Genomic DNA, 25814 nt, shown 5'->3' with positions numbered 1-25814 from the left:
GGCCTACAAGCTACGGTGTACCGGTTGAGACGCATAATAGATTTAGCCCTTTAGCTAGTCCTACACCCCAGTCTACCGGGCACCACACTTTAGTTATAGGGGACTCCATCACCCGAAACATAAAGCTTAGCAAACCAGCCACAATTAAGTGTATTCCCGGGGGCAGAGCACCTGACATTGAAGCTAATCTTAGGGAGCTAACTCGCAACAGGTCTAGTAAACACGTACGGCAGGCTAACCGCACCACTAGTTATGCGAATATAGTAATACACGTTGGCTCCAATGACGTTAGGATGAGACAATCAGAGATTACAAAGAGAAACATAGCCAGGGCTTGTAATCTCGCCAGAAAGATGTCCAGGCATCGAGTAATTGTCTCTGGCCCCCTGCCTGGGAGAGGCAATGATGAGAGATATAGCAGATTAGTCTCTCTTAACAGGTGGCTGGATAGCTTCTGCAGACAACAGGGATTTACGTTTATTGATAATTGGCCCTCTTTCTGGGGCAAACCTGGCTTGCTGAGGAGAGACGGCCTTCACCCTAACCAGGAAGGCGCTATCCTCTTGTCTCGGAACATAGACTTCGCATTGAGCCACATTTGACTAACTGCACTAGAGCAAGCCCGGTCACAGGCAATTACAGAGCCTGCTAGCCTGGGTATGGAGTCAGTTAAGTTAGAACTAGCCAGCGCCAGGCTGGATGATCCCTGTACACATAGCAATTTTCGTAGAATAATACACAACTCACAAAATGTTTTTTCTACTGTATCTATGACTTCGTCAGAGTTAGACATGCGTTCTACTGAGGTGGCAAATTATGATGCGTTCAGTTTATCGCAGCGCCAAGTAGACAATCTGAAAATTCCCGTCATATCAATTCCTAGATATGGTCGTAATTATTTTAAGTACACTGCGCATAATAAACGCAACATTATTAATATTGCTACTACGGATAATTTTATCAACAACTCCTTAAAACAGCCCACTACCTATAATATGGGCTTTCTAAACATCAGATCTTTGTCTCCCAAAACGTTATTAGTCAATGAGGTCATTAGAGACAACAACCTTAACGTCATCGGTCTTAGCGAAACCTGGCTCAAACCAGACGACTTTTTTGCGATAAATGAGGCATCCCCTCCTAACTATACGAATGCGCATATTGCCCGTCACCTCAAAAGGGGAGGGGGTGTCGCACTAATATACAACGAAAACTTTAACTTTAGTCCTAACTTAAATAATAAATATAAATCGTTTGAGGTGCTTTCTATGAAGTCTGCCACACCTCTGCCTCTGTGCCTGGCCGTTATCTACCGCCCCCCAGGGCCCTATTCGGACTTTATTAGTGAATTCTCAGAGTTTGTTGCTGATCTAGTGACGCACGCCGATAATATAATTATAATGGGGGACTTTAATATCCATATGAATACCCCATTGGACCCACCGTGCGTGGCGCTCCAGACTATAATTGATAGCTGTGGTCTTACACAAATAATAAATGAACCGACGCATCGCAGCGGTAATACGATAGACCTAGTGCTTGTCAGAGGTATCACCGTCTCCAAAGTTATGATACTCCCGTATACTAAAGTAATGTCCGATCATTACCTTATAAAATTCGAAGTTCAGACTCATGTTCGGCAAGCTAATAATAATAATAACTGCTATAGCAGCCGCAACATTAATGCTGCCACAACGACGACTCTTGCGGACCTACTGCCCTCGGTAATGGCACCGTTCCCAAAGTATGTGGGGTCTATTGATAACCTCACTAACAACTTTAACAACGCACTGCGCGAAACCATTGATAGTATAGCACCGCTGAAGTTAAAAAAGGCTCCAAAAAGGCGTACGCCATGGTTTACTGAAGAAACTAGAGCTCAGAAATTATTATGTAGAAAGCTGGAACGCAAATGGCGCACGACTAAACTTGAGGTGCACCATCAAGCATGGAGTGATAGTTTAATAACTTATAAACGCATGCTTACCTTAGCTAAAACTAATTATTACTCAAATCTCATCCGCATTAATAAAAACGATCCAAAATTTTTGTTTAGTACAGTAGCATCGCTAACCCAACAAGGGACTCCTTCCAGTAGCTCCACCCATTCGGCAGATGACTTTATGAAGTTCTTTAATAAGAAAATTGAACTTATTAGAAAGGAGATTAAAGACAATGCGTCCCAGCTACAACGGGGTTATAGTAACACAGATACGATTGTATATACGGCGGATACTGCAAATATCCAAAATAGTTTCTCTCGTTTTGATGAAATAACATTAGAAGGATTGTTACAACGTGTAAATGGAATAAAACAAACAACATGTTTACTTGACCCACTTCCTGGGAAACTTATCAAGGAGCTTTTTGTATTATTAGGTCCATCAGTGCTAAATATTATAAACTTATCACTTTCCTCGGGCACTGTTCCCGTTGCATTCAAAAAAGCGGTTATTCATCCTCTCCTTAAAAGACCTAACCTCGATCCAGACCTCATGGTAAACTACCGACCGGTGTCTCACCTTCCCTTTATTTCGAAAATCCTCGAAAAAATTGTTGCAGAGCAGCTAAATGAGCACTTAGCGTTTAACAATCTATGTGAAACCTTTCAATCCGGTTTCAGGGCAAATCACTCGACTGAGACAGCCCTCGCAAAACTGACTAATGATCTATTGCTAACGATGGACTCTGATGCGTCATCTATGTTGCTGCTCCTCGATCTTAGCGCTGCTTTCGATACCGTCGATCATAATATTTTATTAGAGCGTATCAAAATACGAATTGGTATTTCGGACTCAGCCCTGTCATGGTTTAACTCTTATCTTACTGATAGGATGCAGTGCGTCTCCTATAACAGTGTGACCTCGGACTATGTTAAGGTAACGTGTGGAGTTCCCCAGGGTTCGGTCCTTGGCCCTGTACTCTTCAGCATCTACATGCTGCCGCTAGGTGACGTCATACGCAAATACGGTATTAGCTTTCACTGTTATGCTGATGACACCCAACTTTACATGCCCCTAAAGCTGACCAACACGCCGGACTGTAGTCAGTTGGAAGCGTGTCTTAATGAAATTAAACAATGGATGTCCGCTAACTTTTTGCAACTTAATGCCAAAAAAACGGAAATGCTGATTATCGGTCCTGCTAGACACCGACCTCTATTTAATAATACAACTTTAACATTTGACAACCAAATAATAAAACAAGGTGACTCTGTAAAAAATCTGGGTATTATCTTCGACCCAACTCTCTCCTTTGAGTCACACATTAAAAGCGTTACTAAAACGGCCTTCTTTCATCTCCGTAATATCGCTAAAATTCGCTCCATTTTGTCCACTAAAGACGCCGAGATCATTATCCATGCGTTTGTTACGTCTCGTCTCGATTACTGTAACGTATTATTTTCGGGTCTCCCAATGTCTAGCATTAAAAGATTACAGTTGGTACAAAATGCGGCTGCTAGACTTTTGACAAGAACAAGAAAGTTTGATCATATTACGCCTGTACTGGCTCACCTGCACTGGCTTCCTGTGCACTTAAGATGTGACTTTAAGGTTTTACTACTTACGTATAAAATACTACACGGTCTAGCTCCAGCCTATCTTGCCGATTGTATTGTACCGTATGTCCCGGCAAGAAATCTGCGTTCAAAAGACTCCGGCTTATTAGTGATTCCTAGAGCTCAAAAAAAGTCTGCGGGCTATAGAGCGTTTTCCGTTCGGGCTCCAGTACTCTGGAATGCCCTCCCGGTAACAGTTCGAGATGCTACCTCAGTAGAAGCATTTAAGTCTCATCTTAAAACTCATCTGTATACTCTAGCCTTTAAATAGACCTCCTTTTTAGACCAGTTGATCTGCCGCTTCTTTTCTTTCTCCTATGTCCCCCCCTCCCTTGTGGAGGGGGTCCGGTCCGATGACCATGGATGAAGTACTGGCTGTCCAGAGTCGAGACCCAGGATGGACCGCTCGTCGGGACCCAGGATGGACCGCTCGCCTGTATCGGTTGGGGACATCTCTACGCTGCTGATCCGCTCGAGATGGTTTCCTGTGGACGGGACTCTCGCTGCTGTCTTGGAGCCACTGTGGATTGAACTTTCGCAGTATCATGTTGGACCCGCTCGACATCCATTGCTTTCGGTCCCCTAGAGGGGGGGGGTTGCCCACATCTGAGGTCCTCTCCAAGGTTTCTCATAGTCAGCATTGTCGCTGGCGTCCCACTGAATGTGAATTCTCCCTGCCCACTGGGTGTGAGTTTTCCTTGCCCTTTTGTGGGTTCTTCCGAGGATGTTGTAGTCGTAATGATTTGTGCAGTCCTTTGAGACATTTGTGATTTGGGGCTATATAAATAAACATTGATTGATTGATTGATTGATACAATAGCGTATAAAGCCGATACTTAGATGATTACATCAATATTTTTTAACATCACAAACTCTTCTTGGTTTTTTGTTTTTTGTTTATTTATTTTATGGGAAATATGTCCCTTGACATATGAGGACTTTGAATATGAACAATATATGATCCTATAACGACTTGATATCGGATTGATGCCCAAATTTGTGGTATCATCCAAAACTTATGTAAAGTATCCAAACAGCAGAAGAATAAGTGATTATTACATTTTAACAGAAGTGTAGATAGAAGTTGTTAAAACAGATAATAACCAGATATTAACAGTAACTTAACAAGTAGATAATAATTCATTTTCAACCACTTGTCATTAATAATTTTGACAAAATAATAAAATGATAAATGACAATATTTTACTGCATATGTCAGCAGCCAAATTAGGAGCCTTTGTTTGTTTACTTACTACTAAAAGACAAGTTGTCTTGTATGTTCACTATTTTATTTAAGGACAAACTTGCAATAAGAAACATATGTTTAATGTACCGTAAGATTTTTGGGTAAAATAAAGCCAATAATGCCATCTTTTATTTAGAAAAGTACCGAAAAGTACCGAAATATTTTTGGTACCGGTACCAAAAGTATCGGAACAACACTAATACACACACACCGAGCATCCACTGGCAGATTTGTAGATCGGCGCTTATGAGTCAACGTACAAGAAAATTATGTAGCAAATTTTCAGGACTTATGCAGATCCCAAATACACATCAGCAGGTCCCAGAAGATAAAAAAAAGTTGGTTTTGCATAACATTGCGAAACAAAACAGTCGATAAAATGTCTGCTAATAGGTGCCATTTTGCGGTCCTTATACACACCATACTAATACTGTAGCCATAACGCGCCTACAATCCATCAAGCTGTGCGGCTTCATAGCTTTTTGAGCGCTGTGTGTAATGTTCTATATTCTCATTGGAACATTTCAACTTTTGGTGTTGTTTACTGGCGTGATATTGCAGTCAACATGTATCTCTTATGTGTGACTGCCATCTACTGGCTACACTTATCAATACACCATGTACCAAATAAAATAGCTTTGAAGTTGGTAAGCACAACCAAAATGATTCCGTACATTAGGCGCACCGGGTTACAAGGCGCATTGTCGATTTTTGAGAAAATGAAAGGATATTAAGTGCACCTTATTCCCCCAAAATACGGTATATTAACACGGCCTCTAAATTGACTTAAACAGGGTCAGGACCTTTGATCGTGTAGCCCGTTCTAGTGGCTGTTGAGTGTTGGTGTAACGATACATGGTGTTCGTAGTTGGACCCCATGCAATTATCCACACTGTATGCATCGAGTCAGGGACAAGAAGTATAACTGCCTCGTGATATAGTCATTCATGTAAACATGTCTTTGGCTACCCGGAATTGTGGCAAGGAAAGTGCTTGAAAACCCTCTTCCAATGTCAAAGTATCTTGTTTATGTACATTACAGAGCAGAGTTGCATTAGGATAGCCACATTAAACGGATTTACATTATTATTTGGTGCAGCCGGGCCGGAGCAGAAAGAGGAAAAACAGGAAAACAGAGGGGGAAAAGACAGAGAGACAACAACAACAGCAAACATACTAACAACAACAACAACAACAGAACAACATCAGCAAATAGAATTTGTACAAATATGATGGTAAAAGTGATAGCAAAGAAGCAGTGAGTGAAATAAATACAGAAATGACAATGAACATTATTACACTACAAATAGAGCAAAACAAATACCAAGAGAAATAGCACTATTGATAATCAATAATAACAATAATTACCTCTCTTAACAATGAACTTGTTCAAATGCAACAATAAATATATGTAGTGAAAACTTGAAATAAAAAAGAAAGCAGATAAATGGAGGGGAAGAAAGAAAAGCCAACTATATTAACCTTGTAGATTGTTATAGTAACAATAGGTTAAGCTAAAGTACATTTGTACAGCTGCTATGGGCATCTACATAAACAATATGATTTGCTTGAGTAGCTGGACAGGATAAAATAAAAAATAAAAAATAAATTAAAAAAGGATAGCTACAATAATGGCAGTGACGTTTTAGTGTTACTTTGCCTCGTGCGTTTTACTGGCAAAACGCCTAATAAAACAAGATCACTTTTATCAGCCTCGTGAAGCCTGCTGTGGTAGAAAAGAGGCTGACTCAGCACACTGAACACATACAGTCCAGCAGCTCAGTGTAGCAGCTGTTCAAAAATGAGTATAGTAGCCAAACTCTTGTCAGCTGTGCTCACACCCTATAAATACTGACAACACGTCAATAGCAGACCATGACTGAAACCTTTTGGTTGACCCGAGAAGACAAGGAAAAGGTTGTCGGGACCCTGTGACGATAGCACATTCTGTAAGAATTCTAGTCCCACTTTGATATTTGTTAAATGTAGAAACTAATGTTAAAAAAATTTCCACGTCTCTCTCATGTACACGAAATTGCCAAAAGTATTTGGCCACCCATCCAAATAATCAGAATAGGGTGTCCTAGGGTGTATAAAATCAAGCACTGAGAGACTGTTTGTACAAACATTTGTAAACGAATCAGCCGCTCTTTTAGGAGCTCAGTGACTGTGCACCAGACAGAGTCTGGTGTGGATGAACTTGACTGGCCTGCACAGAGTCCTGACCTGAACCCGAAAGAACAACTGTGGGATGAATCAGAACAGAGACTGAGAGCCAGGCCTTTTCCGACCAACATCAGTGTGTGACCTCACCAATGCGCTTTTGGAAGAATGGTCGACAATTCCTATAAACCCACTCCACAACCTTGTGGACAGCCTTCCTAGAAGAGTTGAAGCTGTAATAGCTGCAAAAGGTGGACCGACACCATATTGTTAGGAATGGGATGGCACTTCAAGTTCATATGTGAGTCCAGGCAGGTAGCCAAATACCTTTTGCAATATAGTGTATAACAATATAGTGTACCTTCATCGTAACATTGAACACATACATCCGAACCCAGAAGGCTACGTTCTAAAACATTTCATTAAAATACATTTTAATCCCTTCACATACTGTATGTACTTGAACATTCATCCCCACAGGGGTCTAACTTATCTCAATTGCAGGAGAGAGCGACTTAATTAGCCGCGGTTAATAGGGTCATATGTCTTCTTAAAGGGTGAGTTTCGGGTGTGTATGCAACATTGCACATGTGGGGATGGGGGGTCGGGGGAGGCTCTTTGGGTTTATCTCTCCAGCTAAAGTTACAGTTGGCTGACGGTGTTTCCAGGCAACCGTTTGTTATGGCCTCACATTAGCATGCAGCTATGATGTCATATGGCACCGAAAAAGAAGGAGTAGGGGTGTAACGGTACGCTGTTAACACGCTTTGGTACGTACCTCGGTTTTAGGATCACAGTGTAGTTCATTTTCAATCTTGTATGGAAACAAAACATAACACCGCTTAACTTTCATGTAAACAGCTTTAATGATTTTTTTTTTAAGTGGGACATAAACAAAGAAAATGGATGGAGGAATGGATAAAAAAAACTGCAAACTGCTAGCAGGTAAATGTCATTTACACATACTAAAAAATCCTAAACAGTGAAGAGGTAACCACACACACTAAGTGTGGTGAAATGACTCTGCATTTGACCCATTTCCTGGGATATGAGAGGAGCAGTGAGCAGAAGCGGAGGCCGAGCTCGGGAATCATTATGGTGATGTAAACCCCGATTCCAACTGTTGATGCTGAGTGCCAAGCAGGGTGGTAATGGGTTCTATTTTTAAAGGGGAACATTATCACAAGACCTATGTAAGCATCAATATATACCTTGATGTTGCAGAAAAAAGACCATATGTTCTTTTAACCGATTTCCGAACTCTAAAAGGGTGAATTTGGAGATTTAAACGCCTTTCAATTGATAGCCTGTCTGAGCGATGACTTTTCACCCGTAACGTCACAACGTGAAGCGATCCGCCATTTTCTCAATCTCATTACACGCACCAGATCAAATTAGCTCTGTTATTTTCCGTTTTTTCGACTGTTTTCCCGTACCTTGGAGACATCATGCCTCGTCGGTGTGTTGTCGGAGGGTGTAACAACACGAACAGAGACGGATTCAAGTTGCACCAGTGGCCAAAAGATGCGAAAGTCCCTCGTTTGTTCCGCACACTCTACCGACGATAGCTATGCTACGACAGAGATGGCAAGAATGTGTGGATATCCTGCGACACTCAAAGCAGATGCACCGAACTTTTAACGTTGTGCATGAATGCACAAAGGTGAGTTTTGTTGATGTTATTGACTTATGTGTAGTGTGCTAATCAGACATATTTGGTCACGGCATGACTGCAAGCTAATGGATGCTAACATGCTACTTAGGCTAGCTGTATGTACATATTGCATCATTATGCCTCATTTGTAGCTATATTTGAGGTCATTTAGTTTCCTTTAAGTCTTCTTAATTAAATGTATATCTCATGACACACTATCTGTAGGTAATATGGCTTTTATTTTTTTGCGGCTCCAGACAGATTTGTTTTTGAATTTTTGCTCTCTCTCTCCCTCTCGCCTTTCCCTAATGCCAAACAAACACATACCAATCGATGGTTAGAAGGCGATCGACAAATTTGTCCTCGCTTCCTCCCGTGTCGCTGTAGGTGATGTGGTTTTCGTCGGTTTCGCTTTTATACGGTTCAAAGCGATATGGCTCAATAGCTTCAATTTCTTCTTCAATTTCGTTTTCGCTACCTGCCTCCACACTCCAACCATCCGTTTCAATACATGCGTAATCTGTTGAATCGCTTATGCCGCTGAAATCCGAGTCTGAATCCGAGTTACTATCGCTATACCTTTCTGTGCTATCCGCCATGTTTGTTTCTGGTGGTTTCACGCTGTGACGTCACAGGATAATGGACAGGTGGATATACCGATGGTGAAAATCAGGCACTTTGAAGCCGTTTTTCGGTATATAGCGTGATGGGTAAAATTTTGAGAAAATCTTTGAAAAATAAAATAAGCCACTAAGAACTGATTTTTATTGGTTTTAACCCTTTGGAAATTGTTAAATGTTACCCTTTAAAGTGTTGGGTACGACTCGGCCGGGGTTTGAACTAAAGCTTGGCGATATCTCGAATATACTCGATATATCATTGGTTTGTCTCTGTGCGATATAGAAAATGACAATATAGTGAGTATTTGAGTATTCGACCTCACAGTGCTTTTAGCTGCGGGCATTACGCTACAGGCTCTTCCCACTCTTTATTTTCTCTCCTTCTCACAGAGAGATAAGACAAGCACACTTTGTTACATACGTCAGATACTGTCGTGCGTGCAAAATCATATACACCCTCTCCGAGCAGAGAGGTAGTGGCATGCATAACATTAGCAGTGGCAGATGGTGCAAGGGGAGCGGTGCGAGTGGTATTACGAGAGAGAGAAGGTACGAATCTGGTAACAAATGGAGGAAGAATAATTAAATACCAAGAAAAACAACACAGGGTCCATCGTCTGGCGGTGGTTTGGCTTCAAGCGGGAATATGTCAAAAAGACAACCGTAATATGTCAAGTATGCGGCAAAAGCGTTGCTACTAAAAGTAGTGGCACTACTAATTTGTAGCATCATTTGAAAAGTCACCCGTTAGAGAATGAGTGCTTGCTGTTTTGCTGCCAATGGAACTGGTGCTTTACAGACAGGAAATGGGACAATGAAAGAGAAGGATTACCTCCAAATTCTTCAGGACAAACTAAAATCATCAGCCCGAAGGTTGGGTCTTGGGCGCAGTTGGGTGTTACAACAGGACAATAACCCCGAACACACGTCAAAAGTGGTAAAGGAATGGCTAAATCAGCTTACAAATTAGGTTTTAGAAATGGCCTTCCCAAAGTCCTGACTTAAACAGGTGGATAATGCTGAAGACACAAGTCCATGTCAGAAAGCCAACACATTTAACTGAACTGCACCAATTTTGTCAAGAGGAGTGGTCAAAAATTCAACCAAAAACTTGCCAGAAGCTTGTGGGTGGCTACTAAAAGTGCCCTATTGCATTGACTTTTGACCCAGCAGATTTAGTCACATTTCCAGTAGACTCATAATAAATCCATAAAAAAAACAAACTTCATGAATGTTTTTTGTGACCAACCAGTATGTGCTCTAATCACACTATCACAAAAAAAAAAGTTGTAGAAATGATTGGAAACTCAAGACAGCCATGACATTATGTTCCTTACAAGTGTATGTAAACTTTTGAACACGACTGTATGTATATATATATATATATATATATATATATATATATATATATATATATATAGCAAGCAAATTTGGAACCTCAAAGACAATAATGTTGAATATTCAATAACCAAATCCTTGCATCCAGCACACCTTACAACAGTGGTAATAAAAGATGCTTAAAAGAGAAACTGTTTATTATATGTCATCCAGACCTGTCATCCCTCAACAAGCGGAGTGAAATCATATCAACATGCCGTCACAGATGGAAACATCTCCTAGGTAACACATGAGCCAATCACCACGCCCCTAGGCCTGCCTGTACCCACCCACTCTGTGCCCTATATAAACCATTGTATGTGAATACTTCCATTAAAATCTCCTGATGATTGGGGGATCCCCTCATGAAACAGTTCTGGAGAGATGAAGTAGTGATTTTTCCCACACATACGTACATACATACATATATTATATATATATATATATATATGTATATATATATATATATATATATATATATATATATATATATAAAATGTTTCTTACGCAAAAAATTGCAATCTTGTGTAGAACATTTAATATCAAAGAAAGAAAAGGTCTCTTTCAGGCAGCAAGATAAGTCGGGAGTGATTCTAAAAATGCATATATTCTCTTTGTCAGCAGACAGGCATAAAGCCCAGAAACGTAATTAAAAATCACGATGAGACAGCAAGATCCGGTACTTTTCCTTCGTGGAATCAGATTATATCGGCCCTGTCAGCTCTCCTCCCCACGTCATCAGTAAAATGTTCCCTGCGACTTTTAGAGAGCTAATCTAAAATGCAGCAGCAAAATCCATACACTGTGCAGTCTGCGATCAATATTGGATCAGTAAGGAGCAGTTTATCAGAAAGCGTCCAGAGTGACTGCAAGCCACTTCCTCACAGCAAGGATACATCAATAATTCCCTTATTATGCCAATGACATTGGATCAATGGAGATGGCTGAAGCTTTATTTTTTTTTTTTTTTACCTGTCCATATTTAGCAGCCAAGTGAAGAGGGCTCCAAAAGTTGTTGGCCACAGGATGAGGGTCGGCCCCGTTGTCCAACAGCACGGCCACCACGTCCCGATAGCCACTAGCGCATGCTATGTGAAGCTTGGAAAAAACAGACAATGTAAGTTAGATCAATTTCACTGAAAAGTAGATAGGACTAGTGTTTTCCTGTTAACAATATTTTGGTACGGGTAGCAAAATATATTTCGGTACCTTTCTAAATAAAGGGGACCATAAAAAATGTCATGATCTACTTTATTTTGACAAAAAAATCTTAGGGTACATTGAACATATGTTTCTTATTGCAAGTTTGTCCTTCAATAAATTTGTGAACATACAAGACCACTTGTCTTTCAGTACCGTATTTTTCGGACTATAAGTCGCAGTTTTTTTCATACTTTGGCCGGGGGTGCGACTTATACTCAGGAGCGACTTATGTGTGAAATTATTAACACATTACCGTAAAATATCAAATAATATTATTTAGCTCATTCACGTAAGAGACTAGACGTATAAGATTTAATCGGATTTAGCGATTAGGAGTGACGGATTGTTTGGTAAATTATATCATGTTCTATATGTTAATAGTTATTTGAATGACTCTTACCATAATATGTTACGTTAACATACCAGGCACCTTCTCAGTTGGTTATTTATGCGTCATAACGTACACTTATTCAGCCTGTTGTTCACTATTCTTTATTTATTTTAAATTGCCTTTCAAATGTCTAATCATGGTGTTGGGTTTTATCAAATAAATTTCACCCAAAAATGCGACCTATACTCCAGGTGCGACTTATACATGATTTTTTTCCTTCTTTATTAAGCATTTTCGGCAAGTGCGACTTATACTCCGGAGCGACTTATATTCCGAAGAATACTGTAGTAAGTAAACAAACAAAGGCTCCTAATTTAGTCTGCTGATGTATGCAGTAACATATTGTGTCATTTATCATTCTATTATTTTATCAAAATTATTAAGGACAAGTGGTAGAAAATTATTATCAAACTTATTGTTCATTTACTGTTAATATCAGCTTACTTTTTCTTTTAACATGTTCTATCTACAGTTCTGTTCAAATTTAATAATCACTTATTCTTCTTTTCTTTAATACTTTGCATTAGTTTTGGATGATGCCACAAATTTGGGTATCAATTCGATACCAAGTAGTTACAGGATCATACATTGGTCATATCCAAAGTCCTCATGTGTCCAGGGACATATTTCCTAAGGTTTACAAACACAATATAAATTCCCAAAAAAGAAAGAAAATATTGTAATGCTAAAAAATATCGATGGAATCATCGTGGTATCGACTAGATACGCTCCTGTAAATGGTATTATTACAGTGGATGTTAGGCGTAGATCCACCAATGGCGTTTGTTTATATTGTAGCGTCCCGGAAGAGTTGGTGCTGCAGGGAATTCTGGGTATTTGTTCTCAATCAATCAATCAATCAATCAATCAATCAATGTTTACTTGTATAGCACTAAATCACCAGTGTCTCAAAGGGCTGCACAAGCCACAACAACAGTGTTGTGTTTATGTTGTGTTGCGGTGCAAATATTCTCCCAAAATGTGTTTGTCATTGTTGTTTAGTGTGGTTTGACTATATGGCACATGTTTATAACAGTGTTGGCATTGTTCATACGGCCACCCTGAGTGTGACATGCATGGCTGTTGACAAAGTATGCCCTTCATTCACCTGTGTGTCGTGTGTTCAAAGTTAAGAGGATCATCTTCCTGGTTAATTATCGGACATAATGAAATCTTGTCTTGACTTTATCAACGATAGACCTTTTTTTATCGAATCCACTGTCATGGCTGCAGTGTGTAGTTGTCAGAATAAGTATGTATACAGTATCACACAACTCTTTTGCTTAAGGGCCGTTGCGATAGTTATTATCAATTGTGCTGAAGTTGTAATTTTTTTATCTGTGCAAAGCCAATCTCGTATCAGTGTTTTTTTTCAAGAATCGGCCTGCTGACTGCCAACGCCGAACATCATGTGCCGTGACGCAGACAAATCAGAGACAGGGCGATATCACGAGTATCAACACATTTGCATTTCATTAATAGTCATATATTGTGTCTAACTGGAGCTGTTGAGATTACACCCTTCCTTCAGCGGCAGCTTCAGTGATGTAACCAGGGACCTCCCACATAAATAGAGGAAGCACGTGAGCTGGACTTTAGGGCATAGTTTGGTTCTGTAACTAGAATACAGCCCAAAAATGTCTCTCCTCAATTGAGCAAAATTTAATTCTGTCTCTGCATGATTCCTTGCTTCTTGTCTGTTTAATAGATGTCATCAGCGTTTAAACCTGACAATAGTGAAGCATGTATAGGTATCACTCGTCCTAAAGGGGTGATATTTGAAATAAATACCATATTTCCTTGAATTGCCGCAGGGCATATAGTATGCGCCTGCCTTGAATTACTGCCGGGTCAAACTCGCTTCCCAAAATAATTAGCGCATGCTTATTATTACCACCTGGTCAAACTGGTGACGTCACGAGTGACACTTCCCCTGTCATCATTGGGGACGGCGTGGCGAAGTTGGTAGACTCGCTGTGCCAGCAATCTGAGGGTTACTGGTTCAATCCCCACCTTGTACCATCCTAGTCACGTTCGTTGTGTCCTTGGGCAAGACACTTCACCCTTGCTCCTGATGGGTCCTGGTGAGCGCCTTGCATGGCAGCTCCCATCGTCAGTGTGTGAATGTGTGTGTGAATGGGCGAACGTGGAAATACCGTCAAAGCGCTTTGGGCTCCTTAAAAAGGGTTAGAAAAGCGCTATACAAGTACAACCCATTTACCATTTACCATTTTTAAAATGGAAGAGGCTGATTTCAATACCGGTAATTTGTAATCGCATAAAGGGACGAAGATTAAGAGCTATTCAGTAGGATTTAAGGTCCAAGCTTACATCACACTCCAATTTTTAATGCATACCTTTGGTAAGTGCCGGAGTGAGAAGAGGTTTTAAAATAATTAGCGCATGCTTACTTTTACCGCATGCCTTTGGTAAGCGCAGGAGTGAGAAGAAGTTTTAAATTAATTAGCGCCCCAGCGGCAATTCAAGGAAATACGGTATATCTGATATATCTCCATGGAGACAAGGATTAGTGATTTTCATGTAGTTACAACACTGCTGACAGCGGACAGACATTAGGATGTCGAAAGAAGCGTTTCAGTGTTATAACTTCACCTTTATCTTTAGTTACTAAGCCAAAATTTGTCCGTTCTCCCTTTTCTGTCTTTACACTGTGTCTGCTTGTAAGTCTTCCATGTGTGTGTGCGCTGCCGAGTCTGCGTGACACGACGTGACGACGACGGGTGGGGGACCGGTACTTTTTAGAGGCGGTATAGTACGGAATAGGATTCATTAGTATCGCTGTACTTCACTAATACCGGTATACCATACAAGCCTCGTTAGGACACAAGGAGACTTACCAAGGTGACTCCATCGTCATTGGGTTGATTGAGATCGGCCCCCGCGGCCACAAGCTGCTTCACATCAGACAACATGATGTTGGATCTCTGCGACCTCACGGTGTGGATTGATGACACATCCACACCTGGCAAAAAACATGGGACAAAAATGGGACAAATCTGAGCACTTGTACTGTAAGTAACACACAAGTAAACATAACTTCATGACCTCACAAATAAGACTGAGCTGATAGAGGCTGTTTTTATTAGCAGTCGATCGGTCAATCTATATTTGCTCTTAGCCTTAGGAGAGCTGACAAATGGGCGGTACAGATGATAAATATGTTTGTTTGTTGACATATCACATTTGTTTTTAATTTAGGACAGGTTCTTAAAGGAAAACAACGACAATAATAATAATTACAATTTTAATATATTTTTTAATTCAAACTTAAAACCGTTTTATTTACCATTTTCACTACTGCTAATTATAATAATCTCATAATGATAAGGTTGTTTTAATTAACACTATATTGTCTACTGTATATATTACAATCATTATGCTATGATAGTAAAAACATATTTATTTACAAGTCATAAAAATGTTTTATTAAAAACAACAATAATAATAATTTAAACGGATAATACAAATAATATGCACAAGTACAATAATACTTTATTAAGTCACTACAGCAAACTTTTTTTTTAATCGAATAATTTTAACATTTTTGGCCTGGTATTTGTTATTTATTTATATGTTGGTTCCATTTGTTATTTGACGTTTGGTTCTTTTATGAATTTATTATTGGTCTACTGAAAATGTGACCAAATCTGCAGGGTCAAAAGTATACATACAGCCATCTTAATATTGGATTGCATGTCACTTTGCAAGATTCACTGCTAAAAGGCACTTTTGGTAGCCATTTACCAGCTTTTGGCAAGCTACTGGTTGAATCTTTGATCACTCCTCTTGACATAATTGGTGCAGTTCAGCTAAATGTATTGTTTGTTTTGACATTGACTTGTTTCTTCACCAGCAAAACAGGCACAGAGCATAATATTACCACCACCATGCTCGACGGTAGGTATGGTGTCCCTGGGATTAAAAACCTCACCTTTTCTCGTCCAAACATATTGCTGGGTTGTTTCCATTTGTTATATGCCAAATAAATAGTACTATAGATTTGAGTTTACGCTTTTTAAAAAAATAAAATATTTTTATTTTTAGGAGAGTTGTCCAATACATCTGTAAATATGATTTTGTTCCTATTTTTTATTTTTTGTGTTCTGTTATAAGGCTGCGTCCACTAAAATGAGCATATATCTCAAACATTAAAATAAAAACATGTGACTTAATTTAAATGATACCCTTAACACAAACAATTAATGATTACCCTTTTAAAGTTTTCTTAAGCTGCTGCACCTACTAGGAAAGGCACTATTTGAGGAATATTGTGTATATGTATTAATGTATTTAGACTTACTAATTAATACAGTGTGGAACTCGTCTAATGCATGTTACTGGGTTAGTAGATGTACATGCCCGTTCATTGCCCCCACAAATTTGATGTGGATCAAGTGAGTAAGACAACGTTTCCATAGCAACAGAGGCCCACAACGCCATGTGTAGCGCATGGAAGTTGTAGTAGTGGAAGGGGGAGGTTGTTTAAGAAAGGGTTTGATCACGCCAAGGCCCAACAAAAGCAGAGTGAAGTACCCATAAATTAAATGCAGAAAGAGACGCTGTGTGTGTGTGTGTGTGTGTGTGTGTGTGTACGCGCGTGTGTGTTCTTGTCTTTCCACCCTTCTTGAGACATTAATAAGGAAAAGTACCTTCCATATGAGGACCGGTGAACAACTTAGGACCGGAATCATGGTCCCAATACGGAAAACCATTGCATCTAATAGAGAATGTCTCATTTGCACCCCTGATGGTGAAATCTATCAAAATTAGGGTGGTCTCAAAAAGGAAAAAAAATTCCAATTGACTGTGTCGGTTTTAAAAGTGCTCCCCCTCTGGTCAACATATGAAATAAAAAGTGTGTAAAAAATTTGAAGTGCTCCCCCTGTGGTTGACATATGTAATAACGAGTGTGTGTAAGAAATTTTAATTTAAAATTCGAATGCACCCCCCTTTGGCCAAAATAAAAAAATATAACATAAATATGTATACAGAGATATACTGCAATAACTTGAAGAAAATAATGAATAAAAACAAATACCCACAATAAATAAAAACAAAAAAAATGTTTAAAAAAATAAACTAAAAGCAGTCTTTTTCTCACATTTTTATTCTCACATTTTTATTCTGACAGTGTCGACTTTTTTCTCATAAAAAGGGGAACAATTTCTCATATTCTTTCGTTTTCTGTAATATTGCAGTATTTTCTGGAAAAATTATTACTTTTTTATGTAAAAGTACTTTATGTAAAATGATTACTTTTTAATGCAAAATGGCAACATTTGTCATATAAAATTCAGACTTGTATTACAATATTGCCAATGTTTTTGTTGTTGTAAAATAGTGACTTTTTTTGAGTAAAATAATGACTTTTGTCATAATTTTGCCTAGTAAAATTCCGATTATTATTATAATATTGCCAACATTTTTAAGTGTTCTTATAAAATTGTGACTTTTTCAAGTAAAAGTATGACTTTTTTCATTGAATTGCCAAAATGTTAAGCTTTTTCTTGTAAAATTCCAACTGTTATTGAACAAAATTCCAATTTTTATCATGATATTACACAAATGTTCAGTTTTTCGTTTAAACTTTTGATTTGCGACTTATTATAATACTGCCAAAATTCAAAGTTTTCTTGTGAAATTGTGACCTTTTTCTTGTAAAATTCCAACTAATTTTTTTACTACTATCAAGTTTTATAAATATTTGCATATTATGTATATATTATTAAAATTGTAAATACAAATCTTAATAAAGTCAATTTCAAAAAAGGCAACAAGAGAAGTATCCTACACTTCTCTTTTGTAAAGTAAATTTGAACAGCCGATATGGGCGTCTACATAAGCTATATGATTTGCCTGAGAAGCTGGATAGGAATAAAAAAAAAAATTAAAAAAAATAAATAAATCAAGAAAACATGGTCCTAAAGAGTTAGGCCTTATTCGGAGGTCTCTAGAAGGTATCAAATACAAGAGTGTGTGTGAGTGTGTGTGTGTGTGTGTGCTTTTATCTTTCGCGCTCTTCACAACTCTTAAGGGTCTGCAGCTTCATGTATGGCCTGCATGTGGGGGGATTATTATTTTACATGTCACTAACCAGATTTTTGCCCAGAGGCATAGTTGTTACAAACTGTTCAACATAAAAGGGGAACTGCACTTTTTTTGTGGAATTTCGTTCACAATCATGAAAGACATGACGGATGTATTTTTTTTAATGCATTCTAAATATTAAATACACGAAAATAAAAGTTTGTTTACAGCTGAGCCAATGGGAGCTCCACTATTTCACCCATGAAATCCAATAAATAGCTATTCAAAAATCCACCCCCCAAAAAAACATGACTTGAATATTAACCAAGTAGTAGTGATATTGTTATTAAAAGTGCTAACGCAGACAAACTATTTATAGCGGCGCCCTCATCACTTCTGTGTGTACCTATGTTTACATCACAGAGTGGTCTGCTGCTTCCTCGCTTCCTTTCTCCCTGGAAGTTCATCATATCATAAATCATGCCTCTCACCTGCACAGAAGAAGTCTACATATGTGCAGTACAAGCCAATAGTTTGGACACAACATCTACTCATTCAATGTGTTTTCTTTATTTTCATGACTATTTACATTGTAGATTGTCACTGAAGGCATCAAAACTATGAATGAACACGTGGAGTTATGTACTTAACAGAAAACGGTGAAATAACTGAAATGATGTTTTATATTTTAATTTCTTCAAAATAGCCACCCTTTGTTCTGATTACTGCTTTGCACACTCTTGGAATTCTCTGGATGAGCTTCAAGCACACCTGTGAAGTGAAAAACATCTCAGGTGACTACCTCTTGAAGCTCATCTAGAGAATGCCACGAGTGTGCAAAAAGATAATCTCAGCGAAGGGTGGCTATTTTGAAGAAACATGAATATACAACATGTTTTCAGTTGTTTCACCTTTTTTTTGTATGTATTCATTCATAGTTCTGATGCCTTCAGTGACAATCTACAATATAAATAGTCATGAAAATAAAGAAAACACATTAAATGAGAAGGTGTGTTCAAACTTCTGGCCTGTACTGTAGGTATTCCGACAAGATGGTACACTTTGAAAGCCATTTAGGACCCGAAATCGGCCAGAATGACACGAAAAGACGCTTAGATCCCCCCACGGCCCACCTCGTTTCTTCGTGAGGATTATAAGACATTCTTTAAACACAAACATTCTCTAAATATGAATATATGGACAGCACTGCAGTCTGCATATTAATGACAGCAGACATTGTACAGTAAGTTATGTTTTACTATGTTTGTTGGCTCTCATGAGCTCTGCAGTACGTAATAATCAGTGATGAAGAAAAAAAAGCAAATGTGATGCATTTTCGAAAATAATACCCCGCGTATGCTCCAAATGATCAAAATACGTAAATATTAAATTTTATTATAAATGTGCCCTTCTACTACATTACATAAATACTTACACTGCAAAAAGTCAGTGTTCAAAAACAATTAAAAAAATAAAAAAATTAGGTGTATTTTTCTTGAACTAAGGAAAATTATCTGCAAATAGAACAAGAACATTTGGCTTGTCAAGACTTTCCAAAACAAGTAAAATTAGCTAACCTCAATTAACTCCAAAATACTTTAAAATAAGTATACCGTATTTCCTTGAATAGCCGCCGGGCCGCTAATTAATTTAAACCTCTTCTCACTCCTGCGCTTATTCAAAGCATGCGGTAGAAGTAAGCAGGCGCTAATAATTTTAAAACCTCTTCTCACCCCTGCGCTTACCAATGGCATGCAGTAAAAAATTGAGTGTGATTAAAAAAAAAAAATAATAAAAAATGATTCTACGTCCGCGACCCGGTGCTGTAGAGCATGTCATCGCACTCACTTTTACACCATACTGTCTGCGTGCCGGCCGGACGCATGCATTTCACTGTTTCTTAAACAAAATTGCAATGCATACTTGGTCAACAGCCATACCTTTTACACTGATGGTTGTGATATAAACAACTTTAAAACTCTTACTAATATGCGCCACACTCTGTGAACCCAAACCAAACGCATTTCTGGAGAGCATTGGCTCTGTGGCACATTATAAACGCAGCATAGGGATTACCCATAATGCCGTGTATCCGTGACTCTTGGCTATTATACACGCGCCCCCAACCCCGCCCACCTCAACCAACGCACGGAGGGTGTGGGGGGGTTTGGTGCCAGCGGGTGTATGGACGGTGTAGCCAGGAGTCGTGGATGCATTGCATTGTGGGTAGGTGTTGTGTTGCGTTTGTGGTGTGTTGCAGGGCATATGTTCTCCAGAAGTGTGTTTGTCATCGTTTAATGTGGGTTCACAGAGTGTGGCGCGTGTTGAAGTTTTTTTATATCACAACCATTAGTGTGATCTGTATGGCTGTGGAACAAGACCCCTGGTTTACACATAGTAAAAGCAAAAAAACAAACTCCACCGCCATTATAAAATGACGGCAGGGGGCGGGTCTCTCGTGACGTCACAAATTTGACCCGGCGGTAAAAGTAAGCATGCGCTCAATAATATGGGGAGTGAGTTATACCTGGCCGTAATTCAAGACTGGCGCATATTGCATGCCCAGCGGCTTGCAAGGAAATACGTTATTCTCACTAATAACAAGTGCACTTTTCTTGGTAGAAAAACAAATAAGACCTTTTGGCTCAATATGTCAAAAAATATTCTTAAATTAAGAAAATGCCAGTGCCATTACCTTGACATAATGATATGCGCTCGGCATCATGATTTTTGTTTTTCATGCTTCAAGTAAGAAATTTTTACTTTAAAAAAGTAGTTTTATACTTCTGAGTGTTAATGACACAGCTTTACAACACTTGATGTTCTAGTTTCAAGCATATTTTACTCAATATAGGTCATAAAATCTCAGCAACAAGCTTCAATATCTTACTGAGATAATTTAGGACCAAAAACCTTAAAACAAGTAAAACACTAATTTAGTAGAGAACATCAACGATAATTATCTTATCAGACGGAAAATAAGCAAATATCACCCTTATTTGAGATATTTCATCTTACTTAGATTTCAGTTTATGCAGTGTACATCATGTATATAAAACCCCAAGGGAGGCGTTTGGATGTTTTTTTAAGGGCTCTGTAGGCGGAATTGCGTGGCTACTATAGCCTTCATTGTAAGCGGACTTTTGATCGCGTTTATTTAATATTTTGAAAATAAAATAAAAATAAAGTAACATCATAATGATTGTGAATGATGGGCACAATTTCCCAAAAAGTGCTATTCCCTTTTAACCCATAGAGGAGGACTGATGGCAGAAAGAGTGGCAGCCAGGGGGCTTTACCATTTTCCTCCAGGTGTTTTCGGAGAATATAACTGCTCTCGGTTCCCTCTGAGGCGTAGTCCGAAGGAATGTGCCCGTCGACGTCCTGCAGGAGCACATCAACCCCGGCCTTCAAGAAAAGACAAATGAAAACTGAATTAGAGACGACAGACGGACATTTAGTGACATTTTACAGGTAAAACCTAATTACAAAGTGGGTTGTAAAATCCCACTACAGTACAATTTGACAAACATGAGATGTATAGAGTCGTGGTCAAAAGTTTACATACACTTGTGAAGGACATATTGGCATGGCTGTCCTGAGTTTCCAAAAATTTCTACAACACTTATTTTTTTGTGATAGAGTGATTGGAGCACATACTTTGTTGGTCACAAAAAACATTCATAAAATGTGTTTATTTTATTAATTTATTACGGGTCTACTGAAAATGTGACCAAATCTGCTGGGTCAAAAGTATACATACAGCAATGTTAATATTTGGTTACATGTCCCTTGGAAAGTTTCACTGCAATAAGGCGCTTTTGGTAGCCATCCACAAGCTTCTGGTTGAATTTTTGAGCACTCCTTTTGAGAAAATTGGTGCAGCTCAGCTAAATGTTTGGGTTTTCTGACAAGGACTTGCTTCTTCAGCATTGTCCACACATTTAAAGGCCTACTGAAATGAGAGTTCGTTATTTAAACGGGGATAGCAGGTCCATTCTATGTGTCATACTTGATCATTTTGCGATATTGCCATATTTTTGCTGAAAGGATTTAGTAGAGAACATCAACGATGAAGTTCGCAACTTTTGGTCGCTAATAAAGAAGCCTTGCCTGTACCGGAAGTAGCAGACGATGTGCGCGTGACGTCACGGGTTGTAGGACTCCTCACATCCTCACATTGTTTATAATCATAGCCACTAGCAGCAAGTGCAATTTGGACCGAGAAAGCGACAATTTCCCATTAATTTGAGCGAAGATAAAAGATTCTGGATGAGGAAAGTTAGAGTGAAGCACTAAAAAAAAAAGAAAAGGCGACGGCTCCAGGCGACAACAGTGTGAGCGATTCAGATATTAGACATATTTACTAGGATAATTCTGGAAAATCCCTTATCTGCTTATTGTGTTAATAGTGTTTTAGTGAGATTATAAAGTTATACCTGAAAGTCGGAGGGCTGCGGTGAACGCCAGTGTCTCTTAGAGAAGCCAATGGATGAGCCAAGATCACAGCTACCTTTTTGACAGCTAGAGGAGGAGGTCGCATAATCTACTCAAGTCTCCGGTAAGAGCCGACTTAATATCACAATTTTCCCATCCAAAAACTTGCTGGTTGACGTAGAGAAACATGTTCGCTTGACTGCTCTGTGTTAAAGCTTCACAACAAACAAAGAAACACCGTCTGTGTTTCGGTGCTAAAGACAGCGGCAATCCACCGCTTTCCACCAACAGCATTCTTCTTTATAGTCTCCATTATTAATTGAACGAATTGCAAAAGATTCAGCAACACAGATGTCTAAATTACTGTGTAATTATGCGATGAAAAGAGACGACTTTTAGCCGTAAGTGGTGCTGGACTAATATGTCCGCTACAACCCGAGACGTCACTAACACGCATCATCATTCCGCGACGTTTTCAACAAGAAACTCTGTGGGAAATCTAAAATTAATTAGTAAACAAAACCAGCCGTATTGGCATGTGTTGCAATGTTAATATTTCATCATTGATATATAAACTATCAGACTGCGTGGTCGGTAGTAGTGGGTTTCAGTAGGCCTTTAAGTCAGGACTTTGGGAAGACCTTTTCTAAAACCTTATTTTTAGACTGATTTAGCCATTCCTTTACCACTTTTGACGTGTGTTCAGAGTCGTTGTCCTGTCGGAACACCCAACTGCGCCAAAGACCCAACCTCCGGGCTGATGATTTTAGGTTGTCCTGAAGAATTTGGAGGTAATCCTCTTTTTTCAATGTCCCAATTACTCTCTGTACAGCACCAGTTCCAATGGCAGCAAAACAGGTCCAGAGCATAATACTACCACCACCGTGCTTGGCGGTAGGTGTGGTGTTCCTGGGATTAAAGGCCTCACCTTTTCTCCTCCAATCATATTGCTGGGTATTGTGGCCAAACAGCTACATTTTTGTTCCATCTGACACCACATGGACAAAGATAAGACCTTCTGGAGGAAAGTTCTGGTCTTACATACAGCAACAAAAGTAAAACGTAGTTAAAAACAAGCCAGTGGGACCATTTAGTGAATGTGCCATTGTATTCTTTATTTGTCACGGTGCAGGAATACCATCCATCCATCCATCCTCTTCCGCTTATCCGAGTTCGGGTCGCGGGGGCAACAGCCTAAGGAGGGAAACCCAGACTTCCCTCTCCCCAGCCACTTCGTCCAGCTCTTCCCGGGGGGATCCCGAGGCGTTCCCAGGCCAGCCGGGAGACATAGTCTTCCAGACGTGTCCTGGGTCTTCCCCGTGGCCTCCCACCGGTTGGACGTGCCCTAAACACCTCCCTAGGGGAGGGGTTCGGGTGGCATCCTGACCAGATGCCCGAACCACCTCATCTGGCTCCTCTCGATGTGAAGGAGCAGCGGCTTTACTTTGAGTTCCTCCCGGATGGCAGAGCTTCTCACCCTATCCCTATTTTACACGGCGGAGGAAACTCATTTCGGCCGCTTGTACCCGTGATCTTATCCTTTCGGTCATGACCATAGGTGAGGATGGGAACGTAGATCGACCGGTAGATTGAGAGCTTTGCCTTCCGGCTCAGCTCCTTCTTCACCACAACGGATCGGTACAACGTCCGCATTACTGAAGACGCCGCACCGATCCGCCTGTCGATCTCACGATCCACTCTTCCCTCACTCGTGAACAAGACTCCTAGGTATTTGAACTCCTCCACTTGGGGCAGGGTCTCCTCCCCAACCCGGAGATGGCACTCCACCCTTTTCCGGGCAAGAACCATGGACTCGGACTTGGAAGTGCTGATTCTCATTCCGGTCGCTTCACACTCGGCTGCAAACCGATCCAGTGATTGTGTTAAAATTGTATATAAAGTGCCTTGACATTCCTTGACATTTTACATGCGCTTCTTCACGCAAAATAGATTACGGCGCGTGGTCTGCACAGTGTGAGAACAGCTGGAACAGATCATTTCTATTATTTCTTAATGGTCAACAACTGTATTTTCCTTTCCCATGAGTATATATTCGAGACACTAGCAGGAGCTGCACTGAATTAAAGATCTCATTAAAAAAAAAGATGAGGAGTTAACCTTAGGTTCAAGCTGGTGACAAGATGAATGTGTGTTTAATCGACAAGGACCCCATGAGCGGTCCTCCGTTACAGTGCGAGACGGCATGCAGGCTTCCACTTTCGCCACAGGCGCCATTAATGGCCCACAAATGTTGTTATGATCGATGGCTCCTCTTTGGACAGACTGCGTCGCAATCATTAGTTGTTCAACTACGTTGAAAAACGTTCTCGCTTAGCTTGTGCTGTGCTCACGTTTTGGGCAGTAAAAGAAATGTAAAGCACTGGCCAATGAATCGTTTCTTTGACTGCGCCATAAAAAGACCAGCTGAGATAATAATGTTCATCGGTAGACCAGGTCTGATAGCAGGGACCAGGGGTGGTCCTTAAGTGGGGGCCCTTAATTGACATACTGTAGGCAACTAATAGAATTCTAACGAGCCAGTTGAGAAGCAAAGAGATTTATGAGCTTGTCCAAGGAGTTAAAGGGTTTGGGAAAGCTGCACAAATTGATTCATGCATCTGGGATTTGTTTCGTAACAAATCATTATTTTTAACTCTCACTAAATTCCCACTGTTTTCGTTATGTTTTATGGCCGATAAAGGGAGTATAGACGTGTCAACCCGTACCCATCTGATTTCATCTGGTGGCTTGCCGTTCGTGTAGGCGCTAATAAAAGGACCAGAAAGACACTAATACGATGCATACCTGCACCAAGGTGTAAGGACTACAGTATACAGGTGCTGTTCATATTATTAGAATATCATGAAAAAGTCGATTTATTTCAGTAATTATATTCAGAACGTGAAACTTACATATTATATCATTTCATTACACACATAGTGATATATTTGAAATGTTTATTTCTTTAAATTTTGATGACTAGTACTGACAATTAAAGACAATCTCAAATTCAGTATCTCAGAAAATTAGAATATTAGTTACGACTAGTACCAAGAAATATTTTTTAGAAATGTGGACCAACTGGAAAGTATGAACATGGAAAGTTTCAGCATGTA

General features: G+C 39.6%; 1 protein-coding gene across 7 annotated transcripts in view; it reads right to left on the bottom strand.

Moving 5' to 3' along the window:
* Positions 1-25814, bottom strand: part of LOC133537723 (unconventional myosin-XVI-like) — a 198226-nt gene that overhangs the window by 48765 nt on the left and 123647 nt on the right. For all 7 annotated transcript variants that reach the window (XM_061878820.1, XM_061878815.1, XM_061878818.1 and 4 more), the window contains 3 exons: positions 21561-21669; positions 15072-15196; positions 11592-11717 (listed from right to left, as the gene is read on the bottom strand). In XM_061878820.1, the coding sequence (XP_061734804.1) occupies positions 11592-11717; positions 15072-15196; positions 21561-21669 (360 nt within the window). The remainder of the gene's footprint in view (positions 1-11591; positions 11718-15071; positions 15197-21560; positions 21670-25814) is intronic.

This window comes from Nerophis ophidion, linkage group LG19 (assembly GCF_033978795.1).
Source record: "Nerophis ophidion isolate RoL-2023_Sa linkage group LG19, RoL_Noph_v1.0, whole genome shotgun sequence".
Classification (NCBI taxonomy): Eukaryota; Metazoa; Chordata; class Actinopteri; order Syngnathiformes; family Syngnathidae; genus Nerophis; species Nerophis ophidion.
Note: the sequence above shows the minus strand (reverse complement) of the source record. Positions and strands in the feature narration are given on the sequence as shown.